The following is a 19014-nucleotide window of genomic DNA, read 5'->3' on the forward strand; positions in this document are numbered from 1 at the left end:
AGCTCAGGGGTGGCAAGACCGCAGTGGAATGTGCTGACATCAACCACCAGGTCCCTGGCCTTAATCTGGGCCCTGCGCCAGTATTTGTAATGCCCTGGTGGTCTAGTGGAGTCCCGGACGAACCGGTGTCCAGATCAGTGCCTCCGGTCTGTCTCCTGAGACCGGAGGCAAGACTGCGCATAGACTTGAGACCCCGCAAGTGGGATTCCGCCTTACCTGTCCCTTTGAGTCCCAGCTACAGTCTGGGGTCCGAGGAGCCCTGCTAGCTAGGTCCCCCCGGAGCCCCGTCGAGAGTACCTAGCCTAGGGCTGGTGTTGCAGCGCCATGGAGGGGTGATGGAGCAGCAGTGCAGAGGTCCAGAGGACTGTCTACCGCTCCTGCACTGTAGTAAAATGAAAATAAAAGTAAATCATAAAAATCACTGTTCTAAAGGTGATCCAGCTCCCGCTGGACACCAATGAAATTGAGTTGCCCTCAGGCTGTAGGTGGGGTATAGGGGGAAGGACAGGAGCATCCTGGGACAGGAAAATGCTTTGCTGTTGGTGTCTGGTCCTCCAAATACCACCTACCCCCCATTGTCCCTACCCCCTATGAACCCTGAAGAAGAAAGAGCGCTGGTTGGTTGGTGCACTGATAAATCCGATTCATTAAATCTAATGGGATTTCTCAGTGCACCAACCAACCAGCTCTCTTTTTCTTTTTAGTCTATAGATACACACAGACTACTTCTCACTCTAGGGTCTCTATAAACGGAATTGTGAGTGTGGTTATTTTGTCGTTGATGAGAAGTAAAAAAGTTTATATCCTGCTTAAAAAAAATATATATATATATTTCTAAATGGCAGAAACTTTAAAAAGTTACACAACTGTTGAGGAAATGACTCCAGTCCACCAGGATGAACCACAATCTGTCCCTGTGATAACTGGCGTGGTCTTGGGTGACTCAGCAGTGATACATATGTTTCTTTATGTGCACAAATGTTACATTTGTCCCAAAAGCATGTACCAGGTGTAGCCCAATAAGTGGAACAATGCAAGAACTATGAATGCAATCTCCTAGGCCTGTGCCCTGTCCCAAGGCTTTGTGTGGATGATACTTGGGGCTCATCAGCAAGCGTTTGGCTAAAATAAAAATTTTCTGATGGTAACGCCTCTCATCATGATCATTAGGAGCCACAAAACTCTGCGATGCCAGACAGCCAGAATTACAAATCGCACATATACACAGCAAGGACGTAGGAGGTGCAGGTGTGAGACGGAGGGTAGAGAGGCCTTCTCATGGGAGATATACCATCTACAATACAGAGCCTGCAAACATGACATAATGTGAGGAGGGAAATATAGGCAGCAGGAAACCACAGCCGTGTTTTGCTAGTAAAGGCATTGCCCTTTTAATATTCTGCCATAAACACAATCAGAAGCACTGAGTTTTAGAACCCGATGCTTGGTTAATAAACCCCTGAGAGTTATATAGTAGGAGCACGGGTTCCCTGCAGCACAGAGTATATCAGGAGGTGAGTGATGTGTCAGTGAGGACAGGACGGGCTGCATGTGACAGGGCAGTGACAAGATTTGAGCAGAGGAATGGAGGCAGCAGGAAGTCACTGATGAAAGTGACAGAGGACCTCATTCAGAGTCGATCGCTTGCTGTAAGCGATCGCTCTGAATGAGGGCGTCCATTTACTTTTTTTAAGTGCCGCCTTCTGGTCGATCGCTAGGCTGTGGGTTACCACCCACAGCTCTAGCGACCGACCAGGGTGATGGTCGCGATGGTCATCACCATCGCGACCATCGGGGCTTACGACCAGACCCTAAGGTTGGGTCTGGGCTCTCGTAAGCCCCAGGGAACTTCCTGCTATGTTTGAGCAGGAAGTTCCCCACTGAAATCTTCAATGTTGTCAGTGGGGCCGCCCCCAAACGGCAATCGTTCCGGCTGGAACGCCTCAGTTTGGCCGGACACGCCCAGCAAACGGGGCGAGCTGTCACTACGAGACCCCTAGTGACAGAGCGCCCGTCGCTAGCCGGGTCTTGCGCATGCGCACGATGGAGCCGGCTCCTTCATGAGCATGCTCTGTGGGGACCATCGACCCGGTTGCGAGCGCATCGGCGCTTGCGACCGGGTCTGAATGAGACCCAAACACTGAAGGCAGCCTTGCAGTGGCCTGCAGAAATCAGAGATGAGTGGTTCGGATCTTCTCACCTAGTTTAGATCTCACGAGGCAAAACGTCATCATTCACGGAGATCTATGCAGAGATCTGAACTTCCTGGGAAGATCCTAACCAAGACCGAATCGCTCATCTCTAGCAGAAATATTTATCATATTACAACCAATCATCTCACTATGATCCAGTGATGTCATTAACACCTAATAAATTGATAGGCTGTCAGCCTCCACTGGCTTGTGGCTACCATTACCTATTTCCTCAACGTCGGTCGCAGTTACGCTGGATGTCTTGCATGCATAGGAAGCCCGTTGTTAATCTTAGTACTCTCTTTTTACCCCTGCCACCGGCCATTATACATTTCTTCTCTCTCCCCTCTGCATCAGGATCCCAGTGGTGACCATGTGAGCTCACACGAAATTCTGTGAAGCTGAGAAGGACTCTAATGGGTGATAAAGAACCCGTCTGACAGCGGGTGGCGGCACAACCCACTTTTCTCCAACCACTGCACCCCAAACACAACTGCGTGATTGGACCGAGCATCAGAAGTGATCAGCCAATGGGAGAGGACCTCAAATAGACAGAAGTAGACCCCCAAAGGTGGGGCTGTTTGTATATATTATGTGTATGTATGCATGGGCGCACATAACCACCCACCCAGGGCTGCCCGTGGAGAAGACTATGATGCCATGAGGCATCATCATAGAAAATGTATGTAATAATATTGTTATATATATAGATACGTGTATGTATGACTGCATGTATGACTGTTAACATGTGAGCAAATTTCACTAAGGGCTTAACCCCATGTATGTGACGTGAGTGTCTCGGGTCCCCCCTCCTAAAAAAAAAAAAGGAAAAAAACTTTGTGTATTGTGTCTGCTCATCTTCTGGGTTTTAATCACAGATTTTATTTCAAATAAAACCAATTTTAAAGTGTAACAAATGGACAGAAGGAAGGTTACGCTGATGGGATGGAGGGCATTGGAGAATTCACTGCCCTCTATAGCAGTACACACCTCTGCCAGCCACGGGTCTCCGCCTGCACGTGGCAGGACACGCTCCCGCTGTCCACCGCCCACAGATCTTCCTCTGCAACAGAAAGTCAGATCAGTGCCATCACCGCCGAATAACACGGAAGCTGTGCTAAAGGCGCAGACTGGGAAGGAGCCGTAATATTATTATTATTACCGTTACTATTTATTTATAGAGCACAGCACTTTACAATAGGTCTTTCGCACCACGGATGACACGATTTTAACTCTCTGTGTGTATGTAAATAATGCAAAGAGATCGCTTAGAAACCCTGATGTATTTTTTTCTATAGATATAGTAAATTAATGACCGTTTTGGATACATAGTAAATGATCACCTATCAAGGATCGCTAAGCCTAAATTACAATGGTCTTCTAGTGTTCATTCCAGAACCCTGCACCTGTCACAAACCCGGGCGGTTCCGCTTTCCTGCCTGGGGTGTCGCTCTCTGATCTGGTGCTTCTAGCACACACGCACACACACACTGCTGAATCTCAGTAGTTTGCTCCTAGCTCACTCAGCTGACGCAACAAACTACTGAGATTCAGCAGTTTGTGTGCTAGAAGCACCAGAGCAGAGAGCGGCATCCCAGGCAGGATAGAGAACCTCCACTGGTTGTGACAGGTGAGGGTGCTAGAATGAAGACTAGTCTTCTATAGTAGAGCTGCTCATGACATTAACAAACTGTTTATTTACGGGAAAGTACCCGGAGTGTATCAGGACTTTAGACATCTGACACAGTGACTATGGGGGAAGATTGTTTCTGATGCGCAGCAGGCTTCCTGTAATGCTACTGAAGTGACATCAGTCTGCAATAAGAAGCAAAGCCATATAATTTCACGTATCTAAGGTCCCGCCACTGTATGTGAACCTTTACTGAATGCTATTAGCAGCTCTTATATAAGAACATTTGTACTTTAGAAGTGCTTTAAGGAGACAGCATATTAACAATCTCATTTATTCATTTAAAAATGATATTCCATTAGATTCTCTCTGAAGGTTCTAATGCAGGGGTCATCAACATGCACCCCTCCATCCGCTGTTGAACTGCACATCCCAGCATGCTCTGTCACCGTTTTTAGCATGCCGTGGCAGGGAATGCTGGGATGTGTAGTTCCACAGCAGCCGGAGGGACGCATGTTGAATAGCCCTGTTCTAACGTATAGAATAGAGTGAAAACAGGACCGACGTTCCAGTGTTTGATATCTTCCACTGAATGGTTAACATTGCTGCACTACTAGGACCTGGGGTCCCTGTTATATTTGGCACTCTCACATGAAGGCAATGTGGTGGTGGTGGTGCTGTTGCATTTCCTGTCTATAGACTGTTTAAATGTTTTGATGTTTTTTTGGACCTCTCTACTTAAGGAGTCTATACATATGTACAAATGCACACAGAGGACGTTGTAGTCATATTATCTGCACATAATAAAAGGAGTTTGAGTGTAACTGTCTATCTCAAAGGAAATAAAACCATATGGTTGTCTAGTTTCTCACTGAGCCTTGGAATTCCTGGTGACAAATATCATGGCTATTCAGAAGTAAAAATAATATATGTACAAACGCTTGATCCATGGAATAATGCACCCGATTCAGAGACGTACGCTCATCCGATGATGAACGTACGAGCGACATGTGAGTGTAGTGGAAGAGTGCGTAACAATATTGGCCCTCATTCAGAGCCGCTCGTTAGCGGCAGTACGCTCGTTCCGAGCGATGTTTGCACATCTGCGCATGCGTACGGATCGTTATACGCATGCGCGAACCAGTCAGTGCGGCCGAAAATCGTTTGTACGCTATATAGCGAGTGCCTGCTATTTTGAGTGACAGAATGAGGCGTATGTGGGTGGTAACAGGGGAAGGTGCTTGAAAATGGGGAGTGGAGATCCGAACGCAGGCGTGCTTAAAGGTCAAAACGGGCGTTTTATGGGTGTGTATATTTAAAACAGCAGCGTCAATGACCACGTCACTGGGTTATTTTAGAGCCAGAACTGCTCGCAAATTTGTGGTAGCAAACACCAACCACAAGAATAGCGAGCAGTTCATACGCTGGTCGATGTACTCGATTAATCTAATAAATAGCGGACATGACGTATGGTGCGAGCGGCCAGGGGGCGTTTTTAACAAATAAACGAGCGTATGTTTTGCTCGTTCGTTCAGACTTAGAGGTGTGAACAGACTGCAATGTGCGTACGGATCATTTGAATAGCCACCCCTTGTTTTTAAACGAACGACCGCAAATAGCGAACGGCTCTGAATGAGGGCCATTATTCCTTGCAAGGAGCAGTGAAGGCCTGCTCCCAATATCACAGGGTCATGCCTCATTTCGGGCACTGTGATTGGGACTGTCGGAGGGTATGGAATTGGGCTCACACCGAGGTTGGAGCCTTCGCCTTCCCTTACCTTCGTCTTCTTCAGATTCACTTTCCGGAGCAGGAAGCAGGAACTCTGCGCAGAACTGAACCTGCACAGCAGATCTACAACAGGGGGGGAAAGGCAGGGATCATTACAAAGGCATGGTAGGAAAAGAAATCCCACTGTCAACCTGATAAACATCTGACCCATATGCACAGGTAAGGCAGGTCAGACCTTACCCAGGAATTGCTTACTTCAGCGCAGGCTATGAGACCTCAGGCGGCGTCTGGTATCGCAGTGGCTAATTTATGCACACCGTTGAAACGCACTGGCGCACCTGCGTTCGCCTGACCACTCACCCGTCACCACCCACAAACGGTACTTCCTGTCAAACACTGTGCGATGGGTCTGCGTTGCCGCTGCGATCGCAGTTCCGATCGCAGTGGCTGGTTTGCGCACGTGCACTGCAATGCGTACGCATGCGCAGTGCGAAATAATCGCCCGATGGCGTGCATATTAGCAACTGCGATCATTGCTCAATCCGGCCCTCTGTGTCATCACATATGTTAAGCGATTCTGGGAGACATGGACTAAGCCTTGAAGAGAGATAAAGTATCAACCAATCAACTCCTAAAAGGTCAGTTTTAAAACACAGCCTATAACGTGACAGGAGCCGATTGGTTGGTACTTTATCTTTCTCCAAGGCTTAGTACATCTACCTTAAAATGTCATTCATAAACATTGTGCACACCAAGGGCCTGATTCTGAATCGGTCGCAAGTGGGAATGCGGATGGGTCTCGCGGGTATCTGCAAAAGGCGCACGCGGTGTAGAAAGAAGTCGCCAGCTGTGCGTGTTCCCCACCGTGCATACACACCAGGACAGAGAACCACCCAGCCAGAGATTGCGAGTGTGGACAGATTGATCTGGCAGTTGACAGATCACTCTTTCCGTGAAATCTGCGCTTCTGGGCGGCGACCTTGTGATCGCACTGATCCGTCTCGTGGGAATGTTGTAGACTTCCATGCTCGTTCGCAGAGTGTGGACGGAGACAGGACGCCTGCTTTAGACTGAACTCATGCACCCAGCATGTGGAGGGTACAAGTCCCGATGCTAATAATGGCGTCTGGAAGTAAGGTGGGCGGGATGGCCATCTGCATGCAGACGCACGGATACTCGCATTAGCGCAAGGTAGTAAGCTGCCTGCCGCGGCCGGACTCAGAATAAAGTCCTAAAATGAGTGACTTCCAGAGATGAGAGCGTATATTACATACAGGCATGTGGAGATTAGACAAGAACCGCACACAGAACCAAGTACATTAAAAGTGTCTGTACCCAGATACATGAAAACGATCAATCGATCCACTAGGACCCAGTGACTTAATGGAGGCAATAAGATCAATCAAACACAAAATGGCTTCCTCCACTGTGTGTACGTTATGTGAACACTGAACATACAAAGGGTAGGAATATGACAGAAAAGGACCCACCCATCTACTGCCCCTCCCTTCGGAAGCTCCTCCCACAGCAGCAGTTCTCTGCCCCCCGTCGCCCAACGGCAGAGACCGTCAGGAGTACAAGCGGCTGCCACGCACAGGAGCCGGGGGATATCGGGGCTTGAGAGCGTGCTCAGATAGCGGCCGGTTTTCACATCACGGACTGAAAGGAAACAAAAACAGAATTGTACATAAAAAAGCGTAAGTAAAAATAAATGTTTAAAAGTCATTTATTGGCTAAGCCCTGCGATCTATCTGGACACCATCTTCTTTTTTGCGGTTGTTGGTCGGTAAATTATTCATAGTGCGGTGGACGCAATGCTGCGCTAGATGCACCTATAAAACACTCTAGGAAATCAGGGTGTAAAACGCAGGGAGACAGCTTGTGATACGTCCAGTGATTCGTCGTTTTTGTGATTCAGTGACGACACCACCCTAAACGCCAGCAGACGCTTCAGCTGTGTCCCAGGGGCTAGCTCTCATTCTGAGCAGATAAAGCCGTAAGGTGGATCACTGCCTCGTTACCATAAACCAGCACCAGGCTCAGACTCTTACTTGGTAAAATTCACTCTCATCTTTGTAGAAAGGAAAAAAAAAAAAAAAAGTTAATTTCAAATAATCTGTCCCCAGATAACGCATAAAGTAAAAGCACTATTGCACGAAGCGAGCACGTACACAATGGCGCACGAAAGGAAAGCAATAAAAACAAATTAGTAAAACAGCATGCGGAAAAAGTAATTGAATAACAGATGAAAAAATCATCTGAAAGGCTGCAGCTGTCTCGCTAATGTACTACATCTGCATTGGGGGAAAAACAAAAACATCCGAGCTTCAGCCGTCACATAACGTACAGTCATTCTGCCCACAGTAACCTGTATCTTCTATGATGAGTCTCAGTAGTGCAGGGCCTTTAGTTTTGTCCTATTTAATCCCCTCTAATCTGTGGATACTTTCTAAACAAAAACTTGTGTTACCTAGGAGGCAGCAAGCCCTCCAACAGCTGCACAGCTCCTAATACATGTCAGATCCAATAAAGTAAAGGAAGATATATCTGGATAGATTTATGTAATAATTAAGTAATCAGTTGAAAAAGATGCCTAAGCTAGTACAAAAAAACATATCCTCATATACGTGGGTCTATCACTATTGGGCCCGATATACATGCGGAAATGCTAGTTTACGCATGTTTTTTTGTAAAGGGCCTATTCATTACTAGGGGACCGATAGAGTTGCCTATTACACGTTTTCGGAGTTTGCTTGCTAGAACCAACACCATCTTCAGATGGCGTTGATTTCCGGAACCCGCTCCTTCTTATGGGAAGGAAGTTTGGGGTTGCAGAGAGTCCACCGACCTCCTCACTTCGAGACCAGCTGCCGTGCGCAAATGTGACCTCAGGTCCGGAGCAGTAAGTAACACGGATACTGATCGCAGGAACAGCTGCTTTTCGGAGCAATATTGAATTAATCCGGTAATTAGGTATCTACCACCATAACTCGCAGGAAGTTGGATAGTTAATTAGCAGGAGCAGCCCAGCCCCCGATGATGAATAGGCCCCATGGGGAGTAGTGATGTCACTTGTGTCACATGACTCACCGCAAAAAAGTGTAAATGGAATGGATAAATGTCAGTAAAGGCAAATCATAGCTATATAGGGGGATCAGCTCATACATGTGACTTTTGTTTCAAATAGAATCTTGTTCATTTTAAGGAAAAATGCAGACTTTTAAAGTAACGCGCTGGTTTTATAAACAGCATGTCATATAGAGATGAGTTTGTAACCACAATCGTTCTGTATCTGTGTGATATAGGAGCCTCATATCACTAATATACTGTATGCCACTGGGGACCCTGCTCCTTCTCCTGTGTAACTCTCAGCCTTCTGCCTCCATTCCCCTCCTCACATTATGTCACTGCCCATGTCACATGCAGACCTGTCCTCACCGACACATCACTCATCTCCTGTTATACTCTGTGCTGCTGGGGGAACCTGCTCCTTCCACTACATAACTCTCAGTCTGTGGCTTTCTGCTGCCTCCATTCCCATCATCACATCATGTCACTGCCCCTGTCACATGTAACCTTGTCCTCACTAACATTTCACACATCTGCTGATATACTCTGTGCTGCTGTGGATCCTTCTCCTCCCACTATATAATTCTCAGTCTGTGGCTTCCTACTGCCTCTAATCCCCCTTCACATCCTGTCACTGCCCCTGTCACATGCAGCCCTGTCCTCACTCACACAATTCCACATGTGAACAGGCCATTGCCTCCAACTAGACCAATAAATATATCTCCTGAAATAATCTACCCTGCAGCCTCACAATTTTGTAAGGTCCTGTAACTTCTCTGTGACTTCTAGTATCCTTATATTTTACAGTAGGGTGTACATTAGTCTCCTTACAGAACATTATCCAATGGTGGGTTAATTCCTCCTGTGTTAGCTGCTCTCCCAGGTCCGGCCACCAGCAAATGCAAAGGTCACTTTTCTGTGCATAAATCACAAAGTTTCACAGAATCCTGGAAGGAAGGATTCTTGTTTCATAATTCCATAATGTCTCTTGGTTTACGTCCATCTCCACCTGATAGGTTGTGGTAAAACTACACATTACTTTTAGTGCTTTTCCTGTGATGTTCAATAAAACGCCTCAACCGTGAATGATTTGAGTTCCATTTGTAATTTTCCGCCTGAGCTCAATAAAACAATAATTTAATGATCTTGTAGTGCGACCTACATAATGCGGGTTACACTGTGTGCAGGGAAGGGTATCAGCTAAATAATCTGCCACTGTACCAGCTGTTTAAGTGAAATATGGTTTTATCTGAATATTTACTAATGAGGCACAGCGGCACCGTTCAGCAGGTCTATTAGTTACTAATGTGATGGAAGGTGGGACAGGAGAATCTGCCCTCTGCAGGGACAGAGGGCCGAATCCGGAGGTGGAGGCAGTACCGATGATTGCGCAGTTGAGCGATTTTTCTGCGCATGCATGAAAATTCTGGCAAACCCTTAAAGCATAGACGCAAACCTAGGTGTACGATGGCGTGCGCAGTGCGCACGACATCAAAATGATTAGAGATGGCATCTGCGATTCATGGGCATATTAGGGTGGAGACTGGGAGGTGACCTGAAGTGGATGCAACAAGAGGACGACTCATGGGCGTGATTCGGCATACGGCCGCGATCTCTTTCGCAGCAGCGCAGCCACAATGGTTATATTTTAAGAAAGTTACAAGGAAGACTCTGCGCTAGCCAGAGGCTGCTCGAGGAGACGATGCGACCGACCGATGGAGCATCGAGTGGTCGGACCCAGCAGCGTACTTGTGCCTTGCTCAGATAGCAGGGTTTGCTCGGGCCATGGCATGGGGAATGCTTTAACTGGCATCTGCATATTTTCACAAATGCAAATCCGTACGAAATCGCATCCGCGCATGTATAGCGTCCACTTCTAAATCAGGCCCAGAGTCTGGAGAGGCGTCCTATGACAGCGCAATGTAACACGCTGCACTGCAGTCACAGTCCATTACACACACCACCCCACCGGCTGCTTTTCTTTTATTTAATATGGTCGCTTTCTCTGCTGTGTTGCTACACAACAACAAGTGCGCAGTGGCTCCTGATGATAACTATAATTGCAAGGGTCACTCATTAGCTGTCTCACTCAGGGGGAAATGTATCAAGTGGAGGTGATGCCCATAACAGCTAATGAATCAGATTCTAGCTATCATTTGTCTAGTACATTCTATAAAATGATAGCTAGAATCTGATTAGTTGCTAGTGGCAATACCTCCAGTTGTCCTCTTTAGACGATTTGATAACTCTCCCCCTTGGTATCAGGGGCATAGCTGTAGTGTTTGTAGGGCATGCGGTTGCTCTGGTGCCCAGACTGCCTCAGGAGCCCACCTCCTCTGCTGTTCAATCGCTTCATCCAGCCGATTGCTGTCTCTGGGAGGGAGAGACTGTGACACTCCCAGCATTGCCTGATGGATGGATGGAGGAGGAGCCGACGGACAGATTGCTGGGGCCACCAGCTGATGAAGTGTGTGTGTACTGTGTTTTAGAGCTCACTGTGAATGAACTAGGGGCACAGTGCTGCATATAATGTGGACTGGGGGCACAGTGCTGCATATAATGTGGACTGGGGGCACAGTGCTGCATATAATGTGGACTGGGGGCACAGTGCGGCATATAATGTGGACTGGGGCCACAGTGCGGCATATAATGTGGACTGGAGGCACAGTGCAGCATATAATGTGGACTGGAGGCACAGTGCGGCATATAATGTGAACTGGGGGCACAGTGCGACATATAATGTGAACTAGGGGTACAGTGCGACATATAATGTGAACTGGGGGCAGAGTGTAGCATATAATGGGAAATGGAGGCACAGTGCGGCATATAATGTGAACTGGGGGCAGAGTGTAGCATATAATGTGAACTGGGGGCAGAGTGTAGCATATAATGGGAACTGGGGGCACAGTGTAGCATATAATGCGAAATGGGGGCACGGTGTAGCATATAATGTGAACTGGGGGCAGAGTGTAGCATATAATGGGAAATGGGGGCACAGTGTGGCATATAATGTAAGGGATTGGAGGGGAGGGGGAGTGTATCACGCCCCAAGATTCAAATCTCAGTCCACTCTTACACCCCCTTAGATATGCTGTGTCATTCCGAACACTCCTACCCATTCCTCTGTGCACTGTGACAGTACTGGGGCATCAATAGAAAACACTCACAACCCAAAGGGTGCAGGAAGTACATCTTACCAAGCTGATCAATGACTGTGCCCAATTGTGTAGATGGATTGGGGGGCGCCCCCTGAAGACCCGGCACCCTAGGCTACAGCCTCATCAGCCTCATGTTTCATTGGCGCTGTGGAGAGAGATGTCTCTTTAGAAGCATCGGGGGCACCTTCAAAATGTTGCTATGGGGCCCTCAAAATTCTAGCTACAGAGACGGATTGTGTATGCTTCTGCGTCACTTTACCCGTAATCAGAGGAGGGCGAGGAGGAGACTTGGAGGTCTCACCAGCTCCTACCCTGTAAAGGTGAGACTTGCTCTACATATTTACAAACTGGTTTTACCTGCTTTACATCCCCCCGCCGAGTATTAGTAAGCCACTACGGAGCCTGTATTTACCAACACTTTCACCAGCCCCAGATTTAAATGACTTTTTGCCGGAGTCAGGGTCCTTATAAAATGCATTCATTCATTCATTGGTTGTCCACAGGCCGGAGATTAAACAGGTGGGGTTGGAACAACAACAGACAATTACAATGCTACCAGCGGCAACGTGAGGCTCCTGTCAAACCGATGCAAAAATATTGTGGTATCAAAAGCAGGTCAATATGTACCGAAGTTCAAACACCGGGGAGCTGTCTTCCCACATTAGTAGCAGAGTCGCCAGCTCGGAGAAATGTGCATCCAAACAAGTGATGGGAATTCACAGCAGCGTGAAATAAACTGCCTCGGGGTATGTGCAAAGTAACGTTCAGAGCTGGTGATGGACGGAATGATATTACAGTGGAGGTGTGGACATGCGGCAGGGAATTTAGATGGCAAGCTCCAGTGGTGCAGGCAATGATACGGTGTAATATACAAACAATAATAATTTTGATTTAAAGAAACTGAAAAACATTTACCGGTTCTGCTTGATGCCAGCTGGAATTACTAATCTGCTTTATTACAGCAAGTCACAGAACAGGGACATCCGTAAAGAATACTGAACTAGGGAACTGTTGTCTTGTAATGATATATGAGGCCACCTGAGTGGTGAATCTATAATGGGTGCAAGGTGTTCTCTACACATGGGCCCCTGGCCCATGGCGCCATCACAGGTATTAGCAATGACTCCAGCGCTGTGCCAGCCTTTGCCATCTTCTGTGCACGTGCCATCGTTTAGAAAATCACATGGGAGACGACGCTGCTGGCAGAAGTCATGGAGAGGGCGGTGGCTGCGCACGGATTCCCTCCCCCCAGACGTTAATACGCCTCTGACATCAGACAAGTATAGAATATTAATAAGTCATCTAACAAAGAAGTTATGGGATACAAAACAGTGATTCCAGGTAGAAAGAACTAGCGTCTGCATTACCTAAAAACAGCCAGCAAGACTCCGTACTATCTGCATAAGACTAATAACGTACATTATACCTGGATGAATGTACAGACACCGTTTTACCTTATAGGGGCTAATGCAGCATTGAATGTGTTTGCAGAGTGTATCTTATGTGATTCTGCATCATGCAATGCTCTGGAGCTGAGCGTACACAAGTAAGTGCCTGGCAGATTCGTACACATTTCAAGCACATCTACACTTGCGACTAAGGAGGCTTCACTAGGCTGTAAAGGGGCCCCCCACACCCTGCACCCATAATAGATACGCCCATGGATGAAAGCGGAAATGCCCCTATTTCCTGATGTATCAGGTGCACCTAGTATGGTCTGCTGCAAATGCGCAATGATGAGGGCGACTAATCGCAAACCGAGTGCACGGGTGTAGGGCAGTCGCACCACAAGATGCGTACAACTCTGCATATAGGCAAATATATGCATTTGTACCGGGCACACCATGTAGGAGCATCTAGCCCAGAGGTTCTCAAACTCGGTCCTCAGGACCCCACACAGGTCACGTTTTCCAGGTCACCTAGCAGGAGCACAGGTGTACTCATTACTCACTGACATTTTAAAAAGTTCTTGTGGAACTAATTATTTCACTTGTGATTCTGTGAGGAGACCTGGAAAACATGCACTGTTTGGGGTAATGAGGACAGAGGCCCTGATTCTGGGCGTTTTCTTTTTTTTTGTGCGGCCTACTGGCCGCTCGCATAGCTGTGGGTGACCTGGATTGTATCAGAGAGGTCAAGACCATCGCGACCATCGGGCTTGCGACGAGACCCTTGTGGTAGGGTCTCGTGGCTGCAAGCCCCAGAGAGCTTCTGGCTTTAATAGAGCCGGAAGCTCTCCCACTGACATCACTTGTGATGTCAGTGGGGCCACCCACAAACGGCAGGCGTTCGCTTGGGAACGCCTCATTTTGTGAAGCCACCCCCCGGCCACGCCTACCAAACGGGGCGAGCTGTCAATCACCATCGACAGCTCGCCCCCTTTGGTGCGAGACCCGGAGCGACGGAGCACCTGTCGCTAGCCGGGTCTCACGCATGCGCACGACGGAGCCGGCTCCGTCGTGCGCATGCCCAGTGGGCAAACATCGACCCGGTTGCGAGCGCTCAGCGCTTGCGACCGGGTCTGAATCAGGCCCAGAGTTTGAGAACTTGTGATCTAGCCCAAAAAGTGCACATTTAATATTACAAGCATCCCAAACTCTGGGGGTGGGGTGGATTTACAGATAGACAGTAAAAACGTCGTGGATAGACACCAGGTGTTAGACAGTCAATAGGTCGGCATAAAAATGGTTGACATAAATATAGTCTACACTTTTTTTTTTGTAGCCCTAATCTTCACCCTCCCTCCTGGTGCCTAACCCTAACCATCGGGGTAGGTATCTGACCCTAACCCTCCCTTCTAGTGCGTACCCTAACCGTCAGGGTAAGTGCCTAACCCTAAAAAACAAACAAGCAAAAAATATGAGATATGGTAAGAACTTACCCTTGTTATCTCTATTTCTACGAAGTCCATAGGGTTCCACAGGATACCTTGGGGTATAGGTGTGACGTCAGTCGCAGGGCACCAAAGAGTTAAGCTTTCAGCCTCCCAGGATGCACTAGGTCCCCCTCCTATACCCCGCCCCCGAGCCAAGGCACCTCAGTTAGTTACCAAGCCATAGGCCGGAGGAGGAGAAGGAAGAGAGAGAACAAAGATCTGGACACATACAAGAATCACATTCTCACCAGAGGGAGACGGAAAACCGGTGACCAGAGCAAAGCCCATCTGCAGCACAGGTGCGACAGGGCGGGAGTCCTGTGGAACCCTATGGACTTTGTAGAAATAGAGATAACAAGGGTAAGTTCTTACCATATCTCATATTTTCTACTTCAGGGTCCATAGGGTATCCACAGGATACCTTGGGGATGTCCCAAAGCAGTATCCTTTAAGGGTGGGGACGCTCCTGTGCAGAAAGGAGAATCCGCCGCCCGAAGGAAGCATCCTGAGAGGCGAAGGTGTCAAACCTGTAATACCTCACGAAGGTATGGACAGAGGACCACGTAGCAGCCTTGCAGATCTGGACTGCAGAGGCACCACGTCGAGCTGCCCACGAAGGACCCACAGACCTAGTGGAATGAGCCTTCAGAGAAGGAGGAACCGGTAGGCCTTCATGAAGATAAGCTTCAGAAATAGCCATACGGATCCAGGCTGCCAAAGTTTGCTTTGAAGCAGGCCAACCCTTTTTACGGAAGCCATAGAGGACAAACAAAGCGTCCGACTTCCTAAACGAAGAAGTGCGGTCAACATAAGTCCTTAAGGCCCGCACAACATCCAAAGAGGCCTCACCCACGGAAAGACCCGGTGAGTTAAAGGCCGGAACAACGATTTCCTCGTTAACATGAAACTGGGAAACAACTTTGGGAAGAAACTCGGGCCGAGTGCGGAGTACTGCCCTGTTCCCATGAAAAACCAAGAAAGGGGGTCTACAAGAAAGAGCCCCTAACTCAGAAACACGTCTGGCCGAAGCAATAGCCAGAAGGAAAACAGTCTTAGCTGTTAGCCATTTAAGATCCACTGATCCCAGTGGTTCAAACGGCGGTCCTTGGAGAGCCCTCAGGACCACAGCCAAATCCCAAGGCGCCACAGGTGGAACAAAGGGCGGCTGAATGCGGACAACACCTTGCATAAAGGTGCGCACATCCGGGATTGTAGCAATCCTACGGTGAAACCAGACAGACAGGGCCGAAACCTGTACCTTCAAAGAAGCAAGGCGAAGCCCATGATCTAGTCCCGCTTGCAGGAAGGCGAGAATCCGAGACAGACGAAACTCCCGCGGTGCATAACCTCTCGGTCGACACCACTGGAAGAACGTATGCCACACGCGATGGTATATCCTCGCGGAAGACGGTTTCCGAGCTCGCAACATGGTACGCACCACAGAGCTGGAAAACCCCCGGGACCTCAGCATCGCCGTCTCAACAGCTACGCCGTCAAAGACAGCCGAGTCAGGTCCGGGTGACAAGGACCCTGAGACAGGAGGTCCGGTCGTAGCGGCAACCGCAGAGGACTGTCCACGGACAGACCCTGAAGGTCTGAGAACAAGTGCCGTCTGGGCCACGCGGGAGCTATCAACAGGAGCGTCCCTCCTTCCTGTTTGAATTTCCGGATTACCCGTGGAAGAAGGGAGACTGGAGGGAACAGGTATGCGAACCGGAACGTCCACCGGACGGACAGAGCATCCACCAGAGACGCCCCTTCGTCTCTTGTGCGAGACCCGTACACCGGCAACTTGTTGTTGTGCCGGGACGCCATGAGGTCGATCTCTGGAAGACCCCATCTGTCCACCAGTAGTTGAAAAACGTCCGGGTGCAGGGACCATTCCCCCGGATGAACGTCCTGGCGACTTAGAAAGTCCGCCTCCCAATTGAGCACTCCCGGGATGAAGACCGCTGATATGGCCGGAAGATTGCGCTCCGCCCAAACCAGGATCCGAGACACCTCTACGAGAGCCGCCCGGCTTCGGGTTCCTCCTTGCCTGTTTATGTAGGCCACGGTGGTAGCGTTGTCCGACTGGACCTGTACCGGGTGACCCTGGAGAAACCGATGTGCCTGCTGGAGAGCATTGAAGACCGCACGGAGTTCCAAGATATTGATTGGAAGCTCCGCTTCTGTCGGCGTCCACCTGCCCTGGAACAGATGTGGACCCGAAACTGCTCCCCAGCCCCGAAGACTGGCGTCCGTTGTCAACAGGAACCAATTTGGAACCCAGAACGGACGTCCCTCGCTGAGGTGGGTCGTCTGTAACCACCAAGCAAGGGACAGGCGAACCTCCGGGGTGAACACCATCGTCTGGGACTTCAGAGACTGAGGCAGCCCGTTCCACTTTGACAGGATCAGGTGCTGCAGAGGTCTGGAGTGAAACTGGGCATATTCCACCATGTCGAACACCGACACCATGGAACCCAGTAACCTCATCGCCGAGTGTAAAGACACCCGGCGGCTGTGCAGACAACTGCGCACCCTTGACTGCAAAGCAGAGATCTTTTCCTCCGTCACGAAGATCTTTTGCTGTCCCGAGTCCAATAAGGCTCCAAGATGCAGAATCCTCCGAGACGGGATTAGAGTGGACTTCTGCCACTTGATTAGCCAGCCGTGCCGTTGCAGCAGGGCAATGGTCAGGTCCAAGTGGCGTAACAGGAACTCTGGAGATCCCGCCACCAATAACAGGTTGTCCAAGTACAGCAACATGCGGACTCCCTGCAGCCGCAGAGAAGCCGCCATAACCGCCATCACCTTGGTGAAAACACGTGGTGCTGTCGCCAGGCCAAAGGGTAACGCCCGAAACTGGAAGTGGTCGCTGCGGATCGCAAACCTGAGGAACTGTTGATGGCGCAAAAGAATAGGGACATGCAGGTAAGCGTCCTGTATGTCCAATGACACCATGTAGTCCCCAGGTTCCAGCGCCAGAATGATGGACCGTAGGGTCTCCATCCGAAACTTCGGTACCCGCAAAGACTTGTTGAGTGCTTTGAGGTTGAGAATCGGACGATACGACCCATTGGGTTTCTGTACCAAAAAAAGATTTGAATAGAAACCCTGGCCCCTCTGGGAGAATGGAACAGGCACTATAACTCCAGCCTGGAGCATAGTGTGCAATACCTTCCGCAGCTCCGTAGCCTTGTTCCGGTCTGATGGTAGACCCGTGGTGAAAATCGAGCCGGGGGTCTGTGCCGGAAGGAGAGGGCGTACCCGTGGGAGATCACCTCCAGAACCCAAGTGTCTGTCGTAGTGACCGACCAACACTGGGCGAACTACAGCAGGCGGCCTCCCACCCTGGGATCCCCTAAAGGGAGGCCCGGACCGTCAGGCCGCAGGCTTGTCATCTGGCTTGGGGGCCGGACGCCTGGTACTCCATGCCTGCTTCCGGGGCTTGACCGATTTCCTAGGGCCAGCCTGACGAGGAAACGACTGTGGTTTGGGCCTGCCCTGGGCCCTAGATGACCGAAAGGACGATGGTCCAGAACCAGAAGGAGCAGCGGCCGACGGGAGACAAGCCAATTTGGCTGCCGCCAGCGTGGCCGCAATCTTATCCAGATCCGGACCGAAGAGAACTTCTCCGGTAAACGGCAACGCTTCCAGACCCTTCTTGGAATCTGCGTCCGCCTTCCAGGATCGCAGCCACAAGGTGCGACGAGCAGCTACCGCTGCTGAAGAAATTCTAGACACCAGAGTACTAATGTCTAGAGCCGCCTCGTTGATGTAGGTGGCCGAATCACGGAGATTGCCAATCAACTCCGCCTGTTCGGCCGGACAGTCAGAATCAAAAGAAGCCTCTAATGAATCCGCCCAGCGCTCCATCGCTCTGGCAACCCAGCAAATGGCCATAGCCGGCCATGCTGCCCCCCCCGCAAGGGAATAAACGGACTTCAGGCAGATTTCCACCTTGCGGTCCGTAGCATCCTTAAGGGAGGACATGGATGGCATCGGCAATGTGGCACTACGGACAAGACGGGTCACGTGAGAATCCACCTGTGGAGGGGATTCCCACTTAGCAAAATAATTATCCGCGAACGGATAAGCCACCGCCAGGCGTCGCTGCGGCTGGTATCTTTTGCCAGGCTGTTTCCACGCCTCCTCTAAATGGTCCACCAACTGACCCGAAAGAGGAAAGACTGTGGCATCGCCCTTCACGTCTTTGAAAAAGGCATACTTAGACTTAGCCGCTGGGGGAACTTCGTCCTCAATCACCAAGGCTGTGCGGACCGCCCGAATAAGTCCAGGAATATATACTTTGGACTTAGCATCAGCGTCCTTAGTATGGAGAGGTTCCTGATCGTAAGGATCCAGAATCTCCCAAT

At 49.5% G+C, this 19014-nt stretch overlaps 2 protein-coding genes across 6 annotated transcripts in view; one reads left to right on the forward strand and one right to left on the reverse strand.

Annotated features, from left to right (window-relative positions):
- The window catches only part of PIANP (PILR alpha associated neural protein), a 43041-nt gene extending 39274 nt beyond the window's left edge, over window positions 1–3767 (forward strand). For both annotated transcript variants that reach the window (XM_088480894.1, XM_088480895.1), the window contains exon 6: window positions 2550–3767. In XM_088480894.1, coding sequence (XP_088337020.1) covers window positions 2550–2571 — 22 coding nt within the window. In that variant the 3' untranslated portion in view covers window positions 2572–3767. The remainder of the gene's footprint in view (window positions 1–2549) is intronic.
- LOC148514783 (uncharacterized) overlaps window positions 3019–19014 on the reverse strand; it is a 59709-nt gene continuing 43713 nt past the window's right edge. For all 4 annotated transcript variants that reach the window (XM_088480891.1, XM_088480890.1, XM_088480892.1 and 1 more), the window contains exons 12-14: window positions 7042–7210; window positions 5601–5674; window positions 3019–3255 (exon numbers count right to left, since the gene is read on the reverse strand). In XM_088480891.1, coding sequence (XP_088337017.1) covers window positions 3167–3255; window positions 5601–5674; window positions 7042–7210 — 332 coding nt within the window. In that variant the 3' untranslated portion in view covers window positions 3019–3166. The remainder of the gene's footprint in view (window positions 3256–5600; window positions 5675–7041; window positions 7211–19014) is intronic.

This window comes from Taudactylus pleione, unplaced genomic scaffold, assembly GCF_031769625.1.
Source record: "Taudactylus pleione unplaced genomic scaffold, aTauple2 ptg000258l, whole genome shotgun sequence".
In the NCBI taxonomy this organism is placed as follows: Eukaryota; Metazoa; Chordata; class Amphibia; order Anura; family Myobatrachidae; genus Taudactylus; species Taudactylus pleione.